At 38.3% G+C, this 20,673-nt stretch overlaps 1 protein-coding gene and 1 long non-coding RNA gene across 2 annotated transcripts; one reads left to right on the forward strand and one right to left on the reverse strand.

Moving 5' to 3' along the window:
• The first annotated feature begins 708 nt into the window (after nucleotides 1–708).
• LOC118821045 lies at nucleotides 709–5,933 on the forward strand. Its single transcript, XR_005008306.1, has 3 exons — nucleotides 709–909; nucleotides 1,167–1,200; nucleotides 5,626–5,933. It is a non-coding gene; the product is annotated as an uncharacterized LOC118821045 (long non-coding RNA).
• Nucleotides 5,934–7,176: 1,243 nt separating this feature from the next.
• Nucleotides 7,177–19,462, reverse strand: smyhc3 (slow myosin heavy chain 3). The gene is made up of 39 exons (XM_036589416.1): nucleotides 19,250–19,462; nucleotides 18,954–18,995; nucleotides 18,594–18,802; nucleotides 18,110–18,253; nucleotides 17,864–18,020; nucleotides 17,647–17,674; nucleotides 17,401–17,503; nucleotides 17,216–17,308; nucleotides 17,045–17,108; nucleotides 16,842–16,940; nucleotides 16,621–16,724; nucleotides 16,369–16,507; nucleotides 15,963–16,081; nucleotides 15,723–15,872; nucleotides 15,419–15,589; nucleotides 15,014–15,323; nucleotides 14,823–14,899; nucleotides 14,147–14,352; nucleotides 13,653–13,776; nucleotides 13,370–13,506; nucleotides 13,023–13,278; nucleotides 12,691–12,933; nucleotides 12,433–12,609; nucleotides 12,185–12,330; nucleotides 12,010–12,100; nucleotides 11,533–11,922; nucleotides 11,320–11,446; nucleotides 11,095–11,213; nucleotides 10,806–11,002; nucleotides 10,493–10,676; nucleotides 10,047–10,212; nucleotides 9,827–9,951; nucleotides 9,155–9,463; nucleotides 8,859–9,062; nucleotides 8,465–8,761; nucleotides 8,263–8,367; nucleotides 7,828–7,923; nucleotides 7,589–7,720; nucleotides 7,177–7,294 (listed from the first exon to the last, which is right to left on the reverse strand). Exons 3-39 carry the CDS (start codon nucleotides 18,792–18,794, stop codon nucleotides 7,274–7,276), a joined length of 5,811 nt encoding a protein of 1,936 aa, XP_036445309.1. The 5' UTR covers nucleotides 18,795–18,802; nucleotides 18,954–18,995; nucleotides 19,250–19,462; the 3' UTR covers nucleotides 7,177–7,273.
• Between the last annotated feature and the right edge of the window lie 1,211 nt (nucleotides 19,463–20,673).

A 20,673-nucleotide genomic window follows, 5' to 3' on the forward strand; every position in this document is an offset into this window, starting at 1 on the left:
GATGTCTGTTGCTGTCCTTTCAGCTGGTGGAACAGTGACTTGTTTATGCAGCATTGTTTCCTTCCTTTTGTCCTTGGGGACGAAGATAACCCTGTGAAATTCCTCCTGAGTGCCTCTGTCTGATTGAGACGAGCAGCTATACTGGTGTGGTGCATTGAGATCTGGGTGGTAGCAGGTGGTCTCTTCGTGAAGGTCTGGCATAAATCATAGCACCTTGCAAATTCTGGCACCCTTTTTGGACCCCGTGAGCTACTTAGGTTACAAAGTCTATTGAGGGAGCATTTAGCACATTAATGTTTTGATGAAGGCTAGGATGCACCTAATAAAGAGACTAAATTATAGGTGTCCTAAATGTAAAACTAGTAGCACAAAAAAGGTTCAATGATCAGAGTTAATTGAATCATTTCATTAAAAATATGTTTATTTAAAACCGTTTTGTCAGAGAAGTATACAAAGTGGTACTTGCATGTGTGAAAAGGCTGTTATTCTAGCCTGCTGAACTACTGTTCCCTGTTCACATGGTTAATTTGAAGTAACAACGAAAACCAGAAAAAATAGAAGCTTTTAAAATGTGCCATTTATTTATCTATTGTGTGTGCCTGGAACCCCCATCAAAGTAGGTATGCACCATGGCGCTCTGAGAACTGGTCTTAATATAACTGAGTGATTGAAGGTTGCTGCCTTGTGCTTTCTTAAGTGAACGTTTGGACACCTACTCCTCCTCCCACTCAGCTGTTCCATGCCAGCTCCTCCTTTAATCAACACCATAGCGCTTGTTACAGCATCACTGACTCTGGGCACAAGGTCTCCACTTCCTTTCACATCCTAGTGGTCATTTGTAGTAAGTTTCTACAATAGAAGGACTGTAGATTTCCATGTTCCTGTTCACCCAGACGAGTAGTGACACTGGTAAGTTTGACTTTGCTTTTTCTTTTTTGTAGGAAAGGCTCTTAAACTTTTCTTCAAAAAATGTACAAATAACTGTGTGCATGTGTATTTGCTAAAGGTTTCAATGCTACATAAGTACGAAAAAGTTATCAGTAACTACTGACTTAGGAGCAATGAATTCCTAATCCTTTTAGTGGATGATGCATCAAGATTGCTTTATCAGTTATACTTGTGCTCTCTCTCTCTCTCTCTCTCTCTCTCTCCTCTCACCCACACAGATAATGTGACTTTGTATGCAACCTGAGAAATATGGTAAGACACATGTATATTTAAATCATTTGGACAACTATACAGTCAAATATATATAAACAATTTGACTCTACAAATGTCTTACTTGACACAGCCTGTATCTAATATGGTTGCAACTACTTAAGGTTTACCTTTTAGAATATTCTATCAAATAATTATATCTATGACATTTGCATATTCTATAACAGGGTTTCCCAGTCCTAGTCCTGGAGGCCCCGTGCTCTGCACCTTTTTTGTGCTTTTCCCAATTTTGCACACCTGATTCAACTCATTATCTAATTAACAAGGTCCCTTTGGGCTTGGCTGGGTGTGCTGGAGGAAGGGAATCACAAAAATGTCCAGAGCATGGGGTCCCCAGGACTAGGATTGAAAACCTTACAAAAAAGTCACATGAATTTCACTTGTAAATAGGCACATTTGGTTTTTGCACACTTCACATGTGAAATATATGTAACTTTTCTGTAAGGGAAATCCTGTGCTATAGAGAAAATCTCAAAACATGGAAAACAAATGTGTGATGATGATGATGATTATTATTATTATTATTAGTAGTAGTAGTAGTAATAGTGGTAGTAGCAGAAGTATTGCTGTTATTATTATCATCCATCTGTTTTTTTGTACTACTGAATACATATTAATTTATCTTGAACATGAAACTCGATTGTGACATGAAACTTGATTGAAAAACTTCAAGGTAAGGGAAAATTACCCATAAACAATTATTTCATAGCAAGTAGCCTAGCACAAAATGCTAATCCAGGTTATTCTGCCTATTTTGGCATCACTGAACGACAGGGCTGTTCATTCCAGAAATGGATTCCGATTCCAAGAGGCAACTGAGATTCCAAAAACCAAGACATAGAGAAGGACATATGGCTAGTGGGTAGTCAGCCAGGTTTTTGTCACTAATTTGACTTTTTTTACCTTTTTACATTTTACTTTGTCTTCCACTTTGTCTAAAGTAAAATACCACAGGACTATCAATGTGTTAGCTGGGGTATCACTAGAGGTTCATGTACTGGGGGGGCATGGTCCCCCAGGAGAATTTTTAATGGCCCCGAAATGTCTGTTAATCATTAAATTTTAGAGTAGCCACAGCCAGAAAATTTATCAAAAAATGGCTGTTTGGTTAATTTGGCACACGGTAGATCTGTCTCTTGGTAGCTTGTATTAAGCTCAGAGCGAGTCCGGCTTAAACACTATATCCATCCACTTACAACAGGCACAGATCAAGCAAAGGTACTAGAGTCAAGCAATGCTCTCTCCTCTCTCTCCTAAATATATTATTCAAATACACAGATTATTGATCAATTCAGTCTCCGTTGGTGCAATCAGAGAGAGTGTGATTGTGCTCTGTCAGCATGTTTAACAAGCTAGATGATAAAATTCCATGGTCATAGTGACAAATATTGTTATTTTCTCAGTTCCATTCAAATAAGTTCAGCATTAATTTTAACTGAGAGCTTCAACAACTCTCCTTCATTTTGTTTTTGATCACTAACCTCCATCAGATCTGCTCCTTCAGTCCTGTCAGTCTCCTTCAGCTTCTTTCTCTCCCTCTCTTCCTGTGTTTAGTAATATATTATTTTATTAAACTCAGATTTACAACAATTCTAGGAAATAATGATCAATCAATTCAAATTTGTTTTGTTTTAACTGGCTAAAAAAAATCTCACCTGACTGGCCTTCGACAGAACTGCTGCCTCTTAATTTCCATCTACAGGTTAAGAATTGAGGGATATGAAATTGCTTTATGATCAACACTATATGAGCTTTTCACTGACATTAACTTACTGTAACAACAATATATGGCAAATACTGGTGTCACTGGTTCCAAGTACAGAAGAGAACAAAGAATATGAAGAGCTGTCAATTAAAGATTTATTGTTTTTAGAGAACATTTAGTCAAAATCCTGTCTGCAGCGTTCACTGACGTTAATATGCAGAGCGATTAAAGCTAGAGACCCTCCCCCAGGTCTGATATGATTGGCTTACAATTTAGGACGTGTGATATGATTGGCCGAGCCGGGATTCCACTTTTCCGTTCTGTTAGTATATTCCTTTTTTTACAGCAGAGGCAGCGCTGCATTAAAGCCGCAACAGCACCTCCCCCAGGTCGTGCCCTGCTATTACAGTATATTGTGAAATGACACCAGCGATACAAGTCCTAACTGTTTTACTCGTTAAAACTCAAATTTGAGGGCTCTGTAATGCAGTTTGTTTGCCATGATAACATATCCATACTGTAATTTTGACTAATCATATGTCACCATTGGTTTACATGGAATTCTGTCTTATCTATAGTTGCATTTATAGTTACATACTAGTTAAAACAATTACAGATATCTACAATTACATTTGTACTAGTAGAAATTATAATTAAAATAATCTTTTATTAGTCCCACCACAGGGGAAATTCAAAGTGCTACACCAGCAAAGGGATAGTAAGGCACTTAAAAAAGAGTAACAACAGTTGTTAAATAATGTAATCATTAACTACTAATTCAATTAATTAATAATTTCTTATTAATTAATAATTTCTTCTGTGATTAACCTTGTTAATTACAGATGTCTACACTTTAATTTTGACTAGAAAAAAATCCAGGTCCACATATCTATATACAAGTGGAAATACTGATTCAAGATCTATTTAATTTACTTATGACTAGTTATAATATGCATTAGAGATATGTATAGTTTCAGATCTCTAAAAGTTGTAGAGATCTAGAATTCTATTTTAACTAGTAAGAATCATATTACTGATATCTAAATGTAGAATTATAACTAGTCAGAATGCAGTTTTGACTAGTAATAACTACTTTTTACTGTAATTATGTTTTGGCTGGTATGAATTACATTAGAATTAGAATTGAAAATAAGATATCAAAAATTAAAGTTAAGACTAGTGATAACAGCGTTACAGATGTCTTCAATGAAGTTTCAGAGATTTAAAATAAAGTTTAAGAGATCTACATTTCTAATTCTTACTAATTAAAATTATCTTTGAGATCTCTACAACGGTTTAATGAACATATTAACGACTATGAGATTTGTATTACATGCATATTTATGAGAGCGACATTAGGTGGAAAAAGGGTGGAATGTGTGCAGGAAGTCAGTACAGGGCAGTCGAGAAGGAGATGAATGAAGGATGGAGGAAGAATCTGAGTCATTCAACAGAGAATTAAATATGGTCACATTAGTGAGGGAGTGACTGTAGTGCTCCAGGAACACTGACAATATTACAGCAACCAGAAGATTAATTATCGACAATTATCAACAGTTTATCTAGCTAACTGGTGTGCCAAGGAGCTTTACTGGCCATGATATTTTTATGGTGGGTTGGACCCTAAAGTGTGAAATAAAGCAGTTTAATTAGTGGTTTCATACCTAGGTTTTATTTTATATCTGTACTTCACCACATAGTTTTAAAAGTAGGTTAACTTGTGATCTGACCTGCTATTAAGTGTGCCTGATGGATGCGCCAGAATAAATAACCAGCAGGTTATTTTTGAGACCAGTTTTTGCAGATAGGTTGCCTATTCAAAGTCCCTTTTTTCTGGCCTAATTCAGATTAAAATCTATATCTTGCGCAGCCAGCGAATTAAACAATTGAAAGGTTAACCTGAATTTAAACAAATAAACTAAAAATGCATTAGCAGGTATACAACTTTGCAACCCATAAAAACACTATTGTATTATGTTACACTATTATATTAATTAATAGGTCAACACGAAAGCCAAAGTATCTCCTGCGTCCTGCCAATGTTATTGAGTGCTAAGACAGACTGGTGCACGAGGGATAACAGGGCTGTAGCTAACGCTATACTATGAGCGGCCATTGTTCTGTAGCTGTTTATTCAATTTTGACCAGTTAAAATATCATTTTTACTAGCGAAAATATACATTTCACCAGTTAAATATTAACATACATATATATAATTATTATTTCTACTAGTCAGAATTTAGTTTTTTTACTAGTTATGATCTGTATCGCTGGTCTCATTTTAGACTAAAATGGCTTGCCATAGGCGCTAAAGAGAGAAGGGAAAACATGGGAACCACTTTTTGGTCAGCTCGTGTAAGCTAGCCAGCACACAATAATTAGTACATTAGTGGTAATTACTAGTAATAAATGCGGAGTGAACGCTAACTAGCCAACGGTCATTTCAGCAAACTACCTCCGCGCTCGTTTGACCGTTTTTTCATGCAATTTAAATAAAAACAAAACCGTCAAAAAACGACGCCTCACTCTCAGCAGCGGGGTTTCACTCTACGGTCATAAAGCAGAAGAGTAAGGTTAGATTCAGTCCTGCAGAGACAGAAGAGAACCGAAATACAGATAAAACAATAAAAGTGGGTTAAATTTAGTGTATAGTAACCTTGACAAACAGTTGAACCACCTGAGTTTTGTTTTTGGCCCAACAGTGCTAGCGTGGTGAAGATGGTGAAGACGGCCGCAGAGAAAGGACACGGAGCGGTGGTCTTGGGTAGCTGGTCGGCTTGCTGTGAGACTTTGTTTACCGACTTTGAGGTAAGAAAAGTAAAATTTCACATGTAGATTATTGCTTGGCGATAGCTCATATTAGTGGAGGTTAAATGTTGTAACTTGCGTTGTCTAAACCAGCAGTTTCTGTAGTTTAATTCGATGTGTAAAATCGATGCTAGTTTCAAACACACATGCGTCGTGACGGACCAGGGCGGAGTCGGTTAAAATCATAACGTTACACTCTTTAAAAAGATGGTTCTTCAAGGGTTCTTTAGTAAAGGTAGTTGTTCTATTCAGAACCATTTGCATGCTTAAATGTTTTTTTCCATTGATGGAGAATGCGTTGTGTATGGTTCTGTATAGAACCTTTTTGGAAATGGTTCTAAATAGCACCAGAAGGCGTTCTGCTATTGTTACAAGCTTGGCATCTTAACAATAGCAGAACCCTTTTTGGTGCGAACAGTTTTCAAAAAGATTCTATACAGAACCATATACAACACATTCTCCACGAACCTGAAGAAACATTTAACCATAGCCAAAGAGCAAAGCATGCAAAAGGTTCTAAATAGAACAATTCAAGAACCCTTGCAGAACCATCTTTTTATAAGTGTAGATATAGTCAATGGTTGTTAGACACAATGTTATGTAAGGAGACTGACCACTGGGCAAAAGGCCCACTCTCATTTCTTACATGAACATGTCAAATAAGGTCAGCTTTAGCTTTAAATGAAGATTTGAATTTGTTCTGCAGCTTCTCTCTTCAACCAACAAGCACAGCTGCACATGCCATAGGCTGCAGGTGCAGTTTATGTTGCTCAGTGATTCTGCACCTCTTGTTACATTAAATATTCATGTGCTCAAAACATAAATAACTTTAAGAATTTCTAGGATGTTTTTCATAGATTTTTTTACATACATGTTCTGGACCTTTTATATACAGTAATATTCTCATTTTTATACATTTTCCAGGCTGATGGGCTGCCTGACTACATATGAAAACACAAAATACACTAATCTAGGTATACACTGAATTACTGAAAATAAGGGAAAATTAGCATATTTGTATGCTCACCACAATACTACATGAGGCTCATGGGCATCTTGTTTTTTTTTGTTTTTTTTTGTTTTTTTTTGTACCAAGCAGTCTGCCTATCAAGGGTGCTATGCACTTAGTTAGCTACGTAATATTTTTCTTGTTATTAGCAAATACTAGTAACAGTGCCTGTAATCTGTCTACTATATAGTGGCTAACACACTGTTTCGTATGCAAGTGCATCATGTATCGTGTATTTGATAATCTGAATACAGAAGTAAGCACCTGATGGCTTAACATGTGGTACCATTTCAGGTCGATACTACAGCTGTATCAGGACTAATGAAAGAAAGACTAACAGTACTAGACTACTGAGACTTAAATCAGACCTCTGTTGTGTGGGATGAGATGAGTAGTAGTAATGTCACACAGACAACATAAACAGCAGGACAAAGAGTTCAACTGCACATGAACTTTATTCCATCCGGCTACAGGCAAGCAACTCATGAAGAGTCACAGAAGACAGGCTTTTGAGAAAGGTTCAAATGAGAGCTTCACTCTTCATCATGTCCTTTCTGGAAGATGGAAAAAAGGAAGAAAAGGAAAATGTAAACACGTCAAAGTTGTTTTTTGTCAGTAATACTATTTCAACATTCAACAACTGTTTGAGCTGATATCTTTAATTTGTCCAGCCAGTTACTCTTATGTTTCATTATTTAAGCCCAGCAGTTTCTATTTATGTGTTACATCTGATGTGCTGAACATCAGATATACAAATGCAAGTTGTTTTATCAAATAACTGCTCCTGTTTTCGTAATCTTGCATTGTCTTTCCTTGGCTAATTTAATCACCTTTGTCGCCCCACTCACCTTGCTTGTGTCTCGGCTTTTGGCTCTTAGCTTGTTGACTTGAGACTCTGCAATATCAGCCCTCTCCTCTGCCTCATCCAGCTCGTGCTGTATCTTGCGGAACTTAGTCAGATTAGTATTGGCCTGCTCCTCCTGTGAAATAAACAATGTGTATTTGAATTCAGAGAAAAGGTGACGATACATATGATTAATCATGGCGAAAAATATTGCAGGTTCATGATGTTTAAATTATTACTTACAGCTTCCTCTGCAGCTCTCTTGTAGGACTTGACTTTCAGCTGCAGTTTGTCTACCAAGTCTTGAAGACGGGCCAGATTTTTACGATCCTCCTCAGTCTGTGAGAGAGAAATAAAAAGATAAAATTAGTAAAAAATACAGCAGCTTAAAGGAATTTATGTAGCAGATCCTGCTGTGCTTTTGAGTCAAGGCCTGCTGAAGGTGGCAGAGGAGACCATATGGTATGCAACCATGGTAGATAGTCATGCTGTTGTATGCATACTATATTATACACTTACTTTTTTTTTGCTCAACTATGCAAATGTCTTTGCCCTGATGTTTTTCAGATAGACAAAAACTCAACTCAAAATTGATTGTTTAGACATAGTTTAATCGCTTTGTACATTAATGAAATTAGCTTTAATTATTGTCTTTTTCATCTAGAAGGAGTGGCTTACCTGGTAAGTGAGCTCCTTGATGCGTCTTTCATATTTCCGAATTCCTTTCACAGAGTCACTGGCCTTTCTCTGTTCTATCTCCACCTCATTTTCCAGCTCTCTCACCTGCAAGAAAAAATTGAGTTGATGTTTAGGTCCATCCTATAATAATATGCTAATTTTATTTGTTTATAAACTTTTCTGAAATATTTTAGTTACTAACCCTGGCCTCCAGCTTCTGAACCTGCTTTTTCCCACCCTTCATAGCAATTTGCTCAGCTTCATCTAGACGATGCTGTAAGTCCTTGATGGTCTGCTCCATGTTTTTCTTCATACGCTCCAAGTGAGCACTGGTGTCCTGCTCCTTCTTCAGCTCCTCTGCCATCATGGCAGCATCAGTGATGGCTTTTTTGGCCTTTTCCTCAGCATTCCTGCACTCTTGGACAGCCTCTTCTACCTCAGTCTGAAGCTGGGCAGTGTCACCTTCCAGTTTCTTCTTCTGGTTCAGCAGACTAGTATTCTATTTATAGTTTGTAGTAGAGATTACTTATATTATACTTTCCCCACCATGAATCTTGCATCTTTTTATTTAAGCAACAAATAAATCTGTATACTACCTGAGAGTGCAATAGCTGAACCCTCTCACTGACATCCAGCAGTTCCTGCTCTGCCAGTTTCCGGCCTCTCTCGGTCTGCTCGACGAGAGATCTCAGCTCATCTAGTTCAGCTTGTAGCAGATTGTTGCGTCTCTCCACAATAGCGATGTTCTCTTTGAGATCATCATTACCACGGAGAGCATCGTCCAGCTGGAGCTGGGCATCCTAGAAGGTAAATGTTCACAATGTAGCAGTTGAATTTCACAACTGATGAGATTTTAGCAGTACTACTTCCTATAGTGTGTTTTCAGGCCTACCTTCAGATGCCCATGGAGACTCTTGAGTTGCTTCTGTGCCTCTGCTGCCTGCCTGTTAGCCTGGCTGAGCTGGATCTCCATCTCATTAAGGTCTCCCTCCATCTTCTTCTTTATCCTGAGGGCTTCGTTCCTGCTGCGAGTCTCAGACTCCAGAGAGCTTTGTAGGGTGTCCACCACTCTCTGTTGGTTCCTCTTGGACTGCTCCATCTCTTCATCCTTCTCTGCCAGCTTACGCTCAATATCAGCTTTCACTTGATTGAACTCCAGCTGAGCCCGTAAGATCTTTCCTTCTTCATGCTCAAGGGAGGCCTATAAGTACACAGTTGTAAATTGTGACAGTAAGTCAACAATAATTTACTTCAACTTTGGTTACATTGGCCAAAAAGAGTTCTGTACAGTGCCAAACAGGGTTCTTTGCCTTGTAACAGTAGTGGAACCCTTTTTGGTGTTTAGGTTTTTCTATATAGAACCATCTACGGCACATTCTCCATCAATCTGAAGAACTATTTCACGATGCAGAGAACCCTTAAATCATGCCAAGGGTTCTTTGAACGTTCATGGTTCTATATAGAAACATTTTCTTGATTGAAGAACCCTTGAAGAACCATCTTTTTTAAGAATGTATGTATATATGTAGAATGTTTTTGTCTTCTCCAAATACAGTCAATCTACCTCAGCCTCTTCCAGAGCAGACTGAATCTCAGCCTTTTCCTGTTCCAGTTGTTTACGGGTTTTCTCCAGTTCATGGATGCTCTTTCCCGTCTCTCCAATTTGCTCAGTGAGATCAGAAATTTCCTCTGTTTGACAAAGGTAATGATGTTTGGTAGTGTTATTTATTTGTAGGACATGTATTATCCATCACTGTGCCAGAGAATGTACCAAAAATAGCTACCTTGAAGGTTCTTGTTCTCCCTTTTCATGGTCTCCAGATGATCCAGAGACTCTTCATAAGAGTTCTTCAGTTTAAACAGCTCAGTGCTTAGAGATCGGGCCTCCTTTTGGGCACTTTCTAACTCAGTCTGAGACTCTTCATATTTTTGCTTCCATTCAGCAAGGACCTATATCACATACACAAAAATGTATATACGATCTTTTAGCTTCATGTGACTAACTAACAAAAAGACAGGAGCAACAGTTTTCTTTGGAACATTCCCTGCAATTTTCTTTCTAGTCAAGTGGAGTTTATGACATTTACCATACACCATTCACTGGAGATGAATTTGTAAGCATCATATAGCCTGAAGTCATCAGGACATTACTTCCATGAAAAAAGAAAAAAGCTGCTTTTACCTTCTGTGCAGGTAGAAGCTAGTATATAGACGAATAGTACATCATCACCTTGTCAAAGTTTCTTTGTTTCTTGTCCAGAGCAGCTGCAGCAGCATTGGATCTTTCTACATCAACCATGAGGTCTTCAATCTCATTCTGCAGTCTGTGCTTGGTCTTCTCCAGGGAGGAGCATTTGGCATTTACAGCTTCCACAGCTTCCTCTGCATCTTGCAGACGCTGAGCAAGTTTCTTCCTGAAAGGCAAGGCAGTGTTGAATTCAGGCTGTTCAAATTTTTTTTACTCTAAAAATTCAAAACCTTATGCTTTTGCATAATGGAAATCTGCTACTTGCAAATTTGACAATGGATTTCTTATTTCTTACTTTGCATCTTCCAGCTCCTCTGTTCTCTGGATGGCATCAGTTTCATACTTGGTTCTCCACTGAGCCACTTCAGAATTTGCTTTGGAGAGACTACGTTGCAGCTCAGCCTTGGCTTCCTGCTCCTCCTCATACTGCTCTCTAAGCAGGTCAGAATCATGGCGAGCAGACTGCACTGCATGGGCCAGGGCATTCTTAGCCTGTAAGAGACAGGCAGTATCTTGTTGACTGCATATGATCACATAACGTGTTACCATGTTAAATTATTTGGTAACTTAAATACTAGAAATACCTTCACTTCCTCTTCAAGTTGTCTCTTGAGGTCCTCAATTTGTTGCGTATAGGACTGCTTGCCTCTGGTCAGCTGGGAGACCAAGGAATCCTTCTCTTCCAGTTGTCTTGAAAGTTCACCTTGATTACAAGTTGATCACAGTGATATTTTGTGATAAATATCTGTATGTTATATACTTATACTTAGTACACACCTACACACCACATATACCATCTTAGTCTTTACCATTCTCAGTTTGGAGTTTAGCTTTGTGCATGCTCAAGTCATTGATGCTGCGTTGTCCTTCCTCGTATTTAGTTCTGTACTCAGTCATCTGGTCCTCTAGAGTCCTGCACATTTTTTCCAGGTTTGTCTGGCACAGAAAACATACATTCAATACTTTGATAGTAAAAACCTGAAAAAATAAGAATTTAGGAAAAATAATGACAGAGTACTTACTTTGGCCTTGACAATTTGCTCCATGTTGGAAACCACATCATCCAGCTCAAGTCTAAGTTCACTTTTCTCTTTTTCAAGCTTCTGCTTCACACGCTGAAGGTTGTCAATCTGTTCTCCTAGATCAGCCACACTGTCAGCATTTTTCTTCCTCAATGTAGCAGCAGTGGCTTCATGTTGCAGAGTGGCCTCTTCAAGGTCTCTGCGCAGTTTCTGGAACTCAGCCTCTCTCTTCTTGTTCATTTCTATCTGGGCAGCAGTGGCTCCACCAGCCTCCTCCAGCCTCTCGCTGATCTCTTCCAGTTCTCTTGATAAGTCTGCCCTCTGTTTCTCAACTTTTGCCCGGGCAGCTCTCTCTGCCTCCAGCTCTTCCTCAAGCTCTTCAATGCGGGCCTAGAATGTATGGTACAACAGTAACTATTGGAAGCTCAAGTAAATAAATCAAATATGCCTGTAAAACCAGTGACATAGCAGTAACACCTGTAACTCCTTCAGTTTCTTTTGGAGCTGGGATGCCATTGCCTGCTCATCCTCAATCTTGCTATTGAGTTGGCTGATTTCAAAATCTTTCCTGTTTTGGATGAGAATACATTATAGATGTTCATTTAAGTTTTATCCTGGCATTTTTACTCTGTGCCAATTATTAAAAACCTACTTTTTCAGCCTCTCCTCCAGCTGTTGCTTGTCATTTTCCAGGTCCATGACGTTCTCTTGGGTCAGTTTTAAGTCTCCCTCAAGCTTTCTCTTAGCCCTCTCAAGATCCATGCGGATCTTCTTTTCCTGTTCCAAGGATCCCTCAAGCTGGAAAGGAAATAATGCTTTTGGTTTTATGTTTTTTATGGGATTCACAATATTTCTGTATTTAATTATGCATTATTTGGAATGATGAAATTAATTACTGACATCATCAACTTGCTGCTCCAGCTTGGCTTTGGCCTTAGTCAGAGTATTGACTTTGTCCTCTTCGCTTTGTAGGTCATCTAGTGTTTGCTGATGGGCCTCCTGGAGAGCTTTCTTCTCCTTGGTCAGCTTGGCAATGATTTCATCCAGGGCTGCCATTTCTTCTGTCAGGTTTTTAACCTGAGAAGAGATACAGAATAAGCTATCCATCATACAAATCAGTGTTTAGTAAGCATGCCAGTGATAACAGCAAGAACAGACCTTATTCTCAGTGGCATGTTTCTCCTTCTCCACTTTGGCCAAGGTTAGCTCAAGATCATCAATATCTTTCTTAAGCTCAGAACATTCATCCTCTAGTTTTCTCTTCTTTGCAACCAACTCTGCATTCATCTCTTCTTCATCCTCCAGTCTCTCAGTTAATTCTTTGCATTTAGCTTCAAGTTGAATCTTGTTTTTGATAAGACCCTCACATCGTTCCTCAGCATCGCAAAGATTGTCTTGCTCCTGTTTAAGTATACATCATAAATTAATATGTTCAGTTAGATATCTGTATTTAATGTTGTCAGATATCACAGTCATAACTGTAAACTCACAGCCTGAACTTGGAGTTGCAGGTCATTTTTCTCTTGGAGAAGTGTAACCATTTTCTCCTCAAGCTCTTTTCTGCGGGCTTCAGATTTGGCATATGCTTCTTTTAGCTTTAGGAATTCCTCCTTCATGTTAGCCATCTCCTTTTCTGCTTCAGCAGACCTTAGCAGTGGTTTAATTTTGAAATAAAGCTTCATCCAGGGCCAATTCTTGACACCCATGAAAGCACGAACATTCCACTGGATCACAAGCAAGGCGTCTCTGAAATGTGACACAGAAAATATGAATATATTTTTAAATTATTTAATAGTTCGTATTCATGAGGTATAAGAATAAGGCAACATAACATTACCGGCGCTCCACAATCTTCTGGAACTCAATTCTTGAGAGAAGACCACGAGACCGGGCCTGAATACCCGTGATGATGAGAGCAAGGCGGTCATCTCGCATCTCTTCAAGAGTACCCAGAAGCCCAGCCTTGAAGAATACCTTTATGATTTACATCATAAGAAAACAGTTGTGTTATTTTTACCATTATTCAACCGGTCAAGCACAATAGAACAAATAGCCCAAATTGTTACATGCTGAACACATCTGTTTTTCCTTCATTCTGTCTGTTCGTTATACAGTAGTACCTTGGTGTGACCAAACTTGTACTGGTTGTGATCAATGTCCAGGGAACCCAGCAGTTTTTCTGCTCCCTTTCTGCTGTCAATAAACTGTCCCTCGGGGATGGCAGAAGGATTCAAGATGCGATATCTATAAAAATCAAATAAGGCAATAACTGTGCACATGATTGTATTAAAAGTGCAGCTTCACATTCATGTATCATACTTTTCATTTCTTCAACTTTTTGTATTTTTCAAATGTACTGCTGTACAAGTGACCATTTTGTGAGCAAGAACTGTGCAGGATGTGCTGTTAATGATTTTGTACAGTCCATCCTTAGTGTATTTTCACTTTGGCAACCTGTACAAAAGTAATTGTGTCTGTTCTGGCACTGCTAATTTTATAGTCAGTGGTCATTAATATGTTGCTATCTAGTTACGTTTTCCTTTATAAAGGGTAATGAAAGGTACAGCAGAATAGCATAATAAAAAGTTAGAATTGATCCAGTACTGTACTGTACCTTTGTTTAAAGTCACCATACAGAATCCTGTTGGGGAAACCCTTTCTGCAGATTCTGATGCCTTCCAGCACACCGTTACAGCGCAGCTGGTGCATGACAAGAGGGTTCTCCATGGCCCCAGGGGTCTTGGTCTCATTTGGGATGATACAGCGCACAAAGTGGGGATGAGTTGATCTCAAGTTGGTCATCAGCTTGTTCAGATTCTCCTGAAGACAAAACATATACAGCACATTGCCCAAATTAATTTCAGATTTGGCAGTGATTCACAAGCAATTTAGGCTGTTTAGATGTGTATCACATCTAACGCTTTCTACAGCAATTGCAAAATGTTGAAGTTGGCAGCATAAACACAACTTGCATATCGTTGCTGTCCAACAGAAAACAAGTATCTTTTAAAAGCGTTCTTACTCTTAATGTAAGTCAATTTAAATAGATTTTATTTCAAAATTGTTCTGTTGGTCCAATCATCATGAAATTTTCACACAGTGTAAAGCACATTTGGTGTGCTGAAATGATGAGGAAAAATAAACATTGAAAAAAATGGAGATGCATGTTTTTTTGTTTGGGTTTTTTGTTTTTCTTTTTTTTTTCCAAACGGTGACGATACATATGATCGACGTGTGAAAATTTTCATTCATGCATAGATTGTAACATATTCAAAAACTCTTCATCTCACCCTGTGAAGGGCAGATACAGTCTGGAAAGAAGATCCCTTTTTCTTCTTTTCCTTTGCTTTTCCTCCACCTTCTGTGGCTGTTAAGACACAATATGTGATTAGTAAGTACCTTTGTCTCCTGAGAAAAAAACCCTAAGTGCAATTGCTTGTTTCTAAAGTATTGCAAGCCATTCCCACTGTAGTTCACATACCTGAATCAGCACCGGCATAATTTGCAAACAGAAGAGCCAACAGTTTCATGGTGGACTTCTGATACAACCCCACAACAGTTTCATTGAGGGGATCCTTGTTCTTCACCAGCCAGTTAATGATGTTGTAGTCAACAGTGCCAGCATAGTGAACCAGAGAAAAGTGAGCCTCTGGTTTACCCTTCACAATCCTGGGCTTCTGGAAGTTAGCAGATTTTCCCAAGTGATTGTCATAAAGCTTAGCTTTGAATGTGGAATCACTGGCCTTGGGAAACATGCACTCCTCTTCAAGGATGGACATGATACCCATGGGCTACAGAGAAAAGAACAAAGAAGTCTTAGTTTATACAGACAAATTGTCATTGTCATATAAAGCTGTTTTCTCACATCTCATAAATTTTAATTCACCTTTTCAATAAGATCAATACAGGCTTGTAAGTCCATGCCAAAGTCAATGAACTCCCATTCAATGCCCTCCTTCTTGTACTCTTCTTGCTCCAGCACAAACATGTGGTGGTTGAAAAACTGCTGCAACTTCTCATTAGTAAAGTTGATGCACAACTGCTCAAAGGTGTTGAACTGGAGGAGAAATGCAGTGTGCATTATATTAGCACAGGTGATTTACAGGATGCTTTACTGTACTTTGCAGTACTTTAAATGAAACTCATAAAATACTGGGAGTGGTATGCTGAAAGAAAGTGAAAGAACTTACATCAAAGATCTCAAAGCCAGCAATATCCAGCACACCAATGAAGTATTGACGGGGTTGCTTGGTGTCCAGGGATTGGTTAATTCTTACAACCATCCAAAGGAACATCTTCTCATACACTGCCTTAGACAGAGCACCAACAGCATAATAGACCTGATAGATAAAAGTGACAAATTATGCGTTACAGCAGAATTACAAAGTTCTTTGTACGTTCTATGCAATATGCCCTAAAGCAAATTTTACCTGTTGGACATTCTGTCCTTTGGTGACCCACTCATTTCCTACTTTGACTCTTGGGTGACACAGAGCCTTGATGAGATCGGCAGAGTTCAGACCCATCAGATAAGCTGATTTGTCAGCATCTGGACGAATAAAAAGAATATGAAGCCCACTCAACAGCAAAGGACCTCCTCATATTAAAATAGGTAACACTTTGGTTATATCTCATCACTGAGCTGGCTGATTAATCTCTTAAACTCAGTGATTTTTATTACATCCTAAGGCTTATTATTCAGTAATTATGGTGCCATAATTACCATAATTACCATACCAGTGGTTCTGTGAACTTTAAGAGGTTAATAAACTAATGACTTTTATGAAGTGAATCCACCTTTAGTACTCTGTGGTTACTGATTGAGTTTATACTTACCCTCAGTGCCGTCTGCCTCAGCCTGCTCCTCTCTCTGCTTCTGTTTAAACTTCATGTTGCCGTAGTGCATGATGGCACCAGTCAGCTTGTAGATGCTGTTCTTCTCCTCTTGGGTGAAGCCCAACACATCAAATGCTTCCTAGAGCAACAAATACAATGTCTCTATTAAATCAAAGGTATATCGGTTCTCATCTTAAAACCCTGTCATACAGATGACAATGTGAGAACATGGATAGCTCTTTCAAAACGTACATCAGTAGCCATCAGCTCCTCTGCATCATTAATAGAGGCCACTTGGGTCTCTCCTTGAGAGATGTAGGCGTAGTCATAGGGATTAGCAGTGATCAGCAGCATTTCTGTGAGAAAGAGACAATGCATATACTTTTATTAAGATTTGTTTCTAACAGAGCTATGGGTACTGTTTTTAAAATTTTTATAATAATAAGAAATTATTATACATGTTTCTTGCTGACCTAGCAACTCAGGTTTCTTCTGAGACAGGATCTGGTAGAAGATGTGGTAGTCTCTCTCAGCTTTAAGCTGAAAAGTGACACGAGACTTCTCCAAAAGATCTGTATTACCAAACATAATCAGGACAGCCATTTACCAAAAGAACTCACATCTTGAAAAAGGAAGAGGATGTAAGTTTAAGTTTGTTGACTGAAAGAATGCTTACAAGTCTCAATATCAGCAGAGGCAAGCTTTCCAGTGGCACCAAAGTGGATTCGGATGAACTTACCCTGTTAGAAAAGTAGATATAAATTAAATATTGTATCACATAATATTAGGATACATATGGCTGCTGAATCCTGCTAAAGTAAAACGGTAAACATTTTGTAACACTCACAAAACGAGAGGAATTGTCATTTCTGATGGTCTTGGCATTACCAAAAGCCTCCAAAGCAGGGTTACACTGGATGATTTGATCCTCCAGAGTACCCTGGGTAAACAGCAAGAAGGAAATATTGTTATGAAAAGTAATTATCCATGTATTGGCCAGTGAAGCCATGTAATAGCTATAGATTTTCCAACCTTCTTATCAGTGGTTTCCCTCTTGAAACCTCCAGCAGCAATGCTGGCAAAGTACTGGATGACTCTCTTGGTGTTCACAGTTTTCCCAGCACCAGATTCTCCACTATGTACAATACAGAACATGTGTCATAATATTATAATAATAATAATTGTAACAATAGTAATAGAGTAATTTTAGGAAGATGTTCATTAACTATTCAAAATATATTGATAAATATAGCTTACTGTAATAAAACACAAACTTACGTGATGAGAATAGACTGGTTTTCCCTATCTGAAATAAAAGATATGTATGTATATAAATGTCACTGAATTCACAAAGGATGAATCACTATAACCACAACCATTACACTAAAGATTAAAAAGAACTATTTTGTGAGATAATGGAGTGTTGCAGTTTATACTTTATTTTTTTTAAGGTCTCAAACTGTGTTTGTTCTTGTTTTGATTAATTTATGAATACCTGCAAGCATGTACTGGTAGGCATTGTCAGAGATAGAAAAGATGTGAGGAGGAGCTTCACTCCTCTTCTTCCCTCTGTAGGCAAGGACAACTTCTTGGTTGTACACTGGCAGCCACTTGTAGGGGTTGACAGTTACACAGAAAAGCCCAGAGTAGGTCTACAAACAGAGAGAGAAATCTAGGTTCACTATTTTTTCACACATACAGAAGAGCTGTATAGATCAAGAACTACACGTGTCTAACTCACGTAGATCATCCAGGCTGCGTAACGCTCTTTGAGGTTAAACAGCACAGCAGGCTCGTGCAGGAAGGTGAACATCGCCATGTCCTCAATTTTATCGAACTTTGGCGGGTTTTGAGGGTGAATATCAGCCTCCTTGACAGTCACAGTCTGTGGACAAAAGTATGTTACATTTTATATGTGTAGCAGATTCAACACAACATCCCTGTAAAGTCTTGTACATTATAGAGACCATGTGAATATATTTAACCAATTAAGCTTTTAACCTTTCAATTAAGATTAAACTTCACACCTACATTCAGTTTGTGAATACTGTTCATTTAGTTAATGTTATTTGCTATGTTATTAAAGCATTTATTTAAAACTCTTTAGCCTTTGTGCAGTTACATTTCAGTTACAAATGGCCTATTTAGTTTCAGGAGTGAGGGAGGAATAATTTTACTGAATTAAAGTGTCAATCATATCTTATAGGATTGTTTATTTTCCTTACCGTTCCCTTAGATGTTTCGGCAGTGACTTTGTCACCATCACGACCGATGATAGATGCCTTGATGTACTCCTCCTCTGGATCAGGGACGAAGCATTCCTTCTTCATGTCGAAGGGGCGAGTTTGGGCTTCCAGACGCTCCTTATCCGACTTCCTCAGGAATGGGGCTGCAGCCCCAAACTCCTCCATCTGAGCATCTCCCATCTTTCACCCTGAGATTATTGTAAGAATTATTACACTACACTACTATTAAGTGTTATGAAATTAGCCACATATTCTTCTGAAGAAAGCAAAATTGTGTATTCTGAGGACAGACGGATCTATAAAATTGTCTTTGACAATTCTAGCATTTAAGTGACTCACTTCTGCTGTTTCTCCTTTCCAGAAATGTGATGGTGTAATGCCCTAACGCCACACAAACAGAAAATATAAACCATTTAATTTAATGTATATGTCACATAACCTTTACAGCTCAGTATGCATCTAAAGTATACAGTACTCCTAAAAATCTCATGCATTATTTCTAAAATGAAATGAACATTATTAACACTACATATGAAGCACAAATTCTTTTGCAGCTGTAAATCAGTAGTATCCTCAAGAATGTTTTTTCATTCCCCTTTGGGTTTAGAGAGTTTGTGGCTTCCCTGTCAGCTTACCTATAGATGACACACTTGAAAACCAGTCTTGTGTTTGTCACTCTTCTCGCCCTTTTATAATGCAAGGGGTCCTCTAAATATGGTTGCTGGCACCATATGATGCATTGTAGTGTCTCAGTTTGGTGCGACTACTGACGGCATGGTGGGGGGGTCAGTTTCTTTTGTTCTTGTAGTTTATGTCAGCAAGGGTCCACTGGGAGGTAATAGAGAACCATGCACATGCCAACTGTGTAATGCATAAGAGGAAAGAAATGCAGAGACATGATAGTACGTCTGAAATGGATAGTAATGGGGATTGCATGCATTTGCTATCTGTATGTTAATATTTTGTATTCAAATGTAATGTTACTAAATCTGTGATTTCAGAATTTAAGTAGCAGTGATTTTAGCAGTTATAAATGGATATATTGTTTTAGGATATTGATAGAATATATTGGATTTGAGAACCAGGAAATCGGTATGGAGCCAAGTGGATTACCTCAAGAAAACTAAAGGAGAAAAGTAGCAAAAAGTGATGGGAGTTATTTTTAGTTGACCTCTTTGAGTTATCCTATACCATGTTTATTTAGATTGAAGGATTAACAAAGTGTCTGTGTATTCAAGCTGTCACAGGTGCTTTTTGCCCGTATGAGAGCAGCATCAGCTGTCTGTCTCTGAGTGGTAAAGCACAACCAAGGTCATTCCCCAGCTGGTGTGAATGCTTCACTCTGCCCCGTGGCGTTGAAACGGCATTGTTTCCTTGCCTTTACACTTGAGGACAAAGATAACCAAGTGAAATTCATGCCAAGTGCTTTTCGGTGATTGAGAAGAACAGCATGTACGATCTGACCCCATCCATTTATGCATTGTCTTTTTGAGCGTATGACCTTTATTCTAGAGATGCTGTTCACAAGGGCAAATATTTTACTCACAGAACTGCTTGATTCAATGTTTTACATTTATCAAAAAGTCACCCGTGACCCAGGAGGATAAGCAGCCTAGAAAATGTGTGTGTGTGTGTGTTTGTATCAAAAGGTTTCTTCGTAGTTAGGGTGCTTATTTGGATGACCCTTACAATCGCATGTAAAAGTTTGAACTCCCTGACAAATTACATGTTTTGTTGATTATCTAAATGACAGTAAGTTAACACATCCACTACAAGGAACAAACTTAAATTTTTCTTCAAATCTGAAAATTTTACAACATACAACATAAATTGTGACAGAATCTCTGCACAGGCCACATTTTATGTTTTATATTTTTCCAATATGTTAAATTCACCAAATAACCAGTTATTGGGAATTTAAATATGCAGCTGTGTGTTCTCTGTCAAAAATGTTAATTTGTTTTCACTTAGAAAATCAACAAACTGTCATTTGACCAGGGGCATGCAAACTTTTGCAGGCGACTGTATATATCTTATGCATCATGACAAGCATGAATGA

This window comes from Colossoma macropomum, unplaced genomic scaffold (genome assembly GCF_904425465.1).
Source record: "Colossoma macropomum unplaced genomic scaffold, Colossoma_macropomum, whole genome shotgun sequence".
Lineage (NCBI taxonomy): Eukaryota > Metazoa > Chordata > Actinopteri > Characiformes > Serrasalmidae > Colossoma > Colossoma macropomum.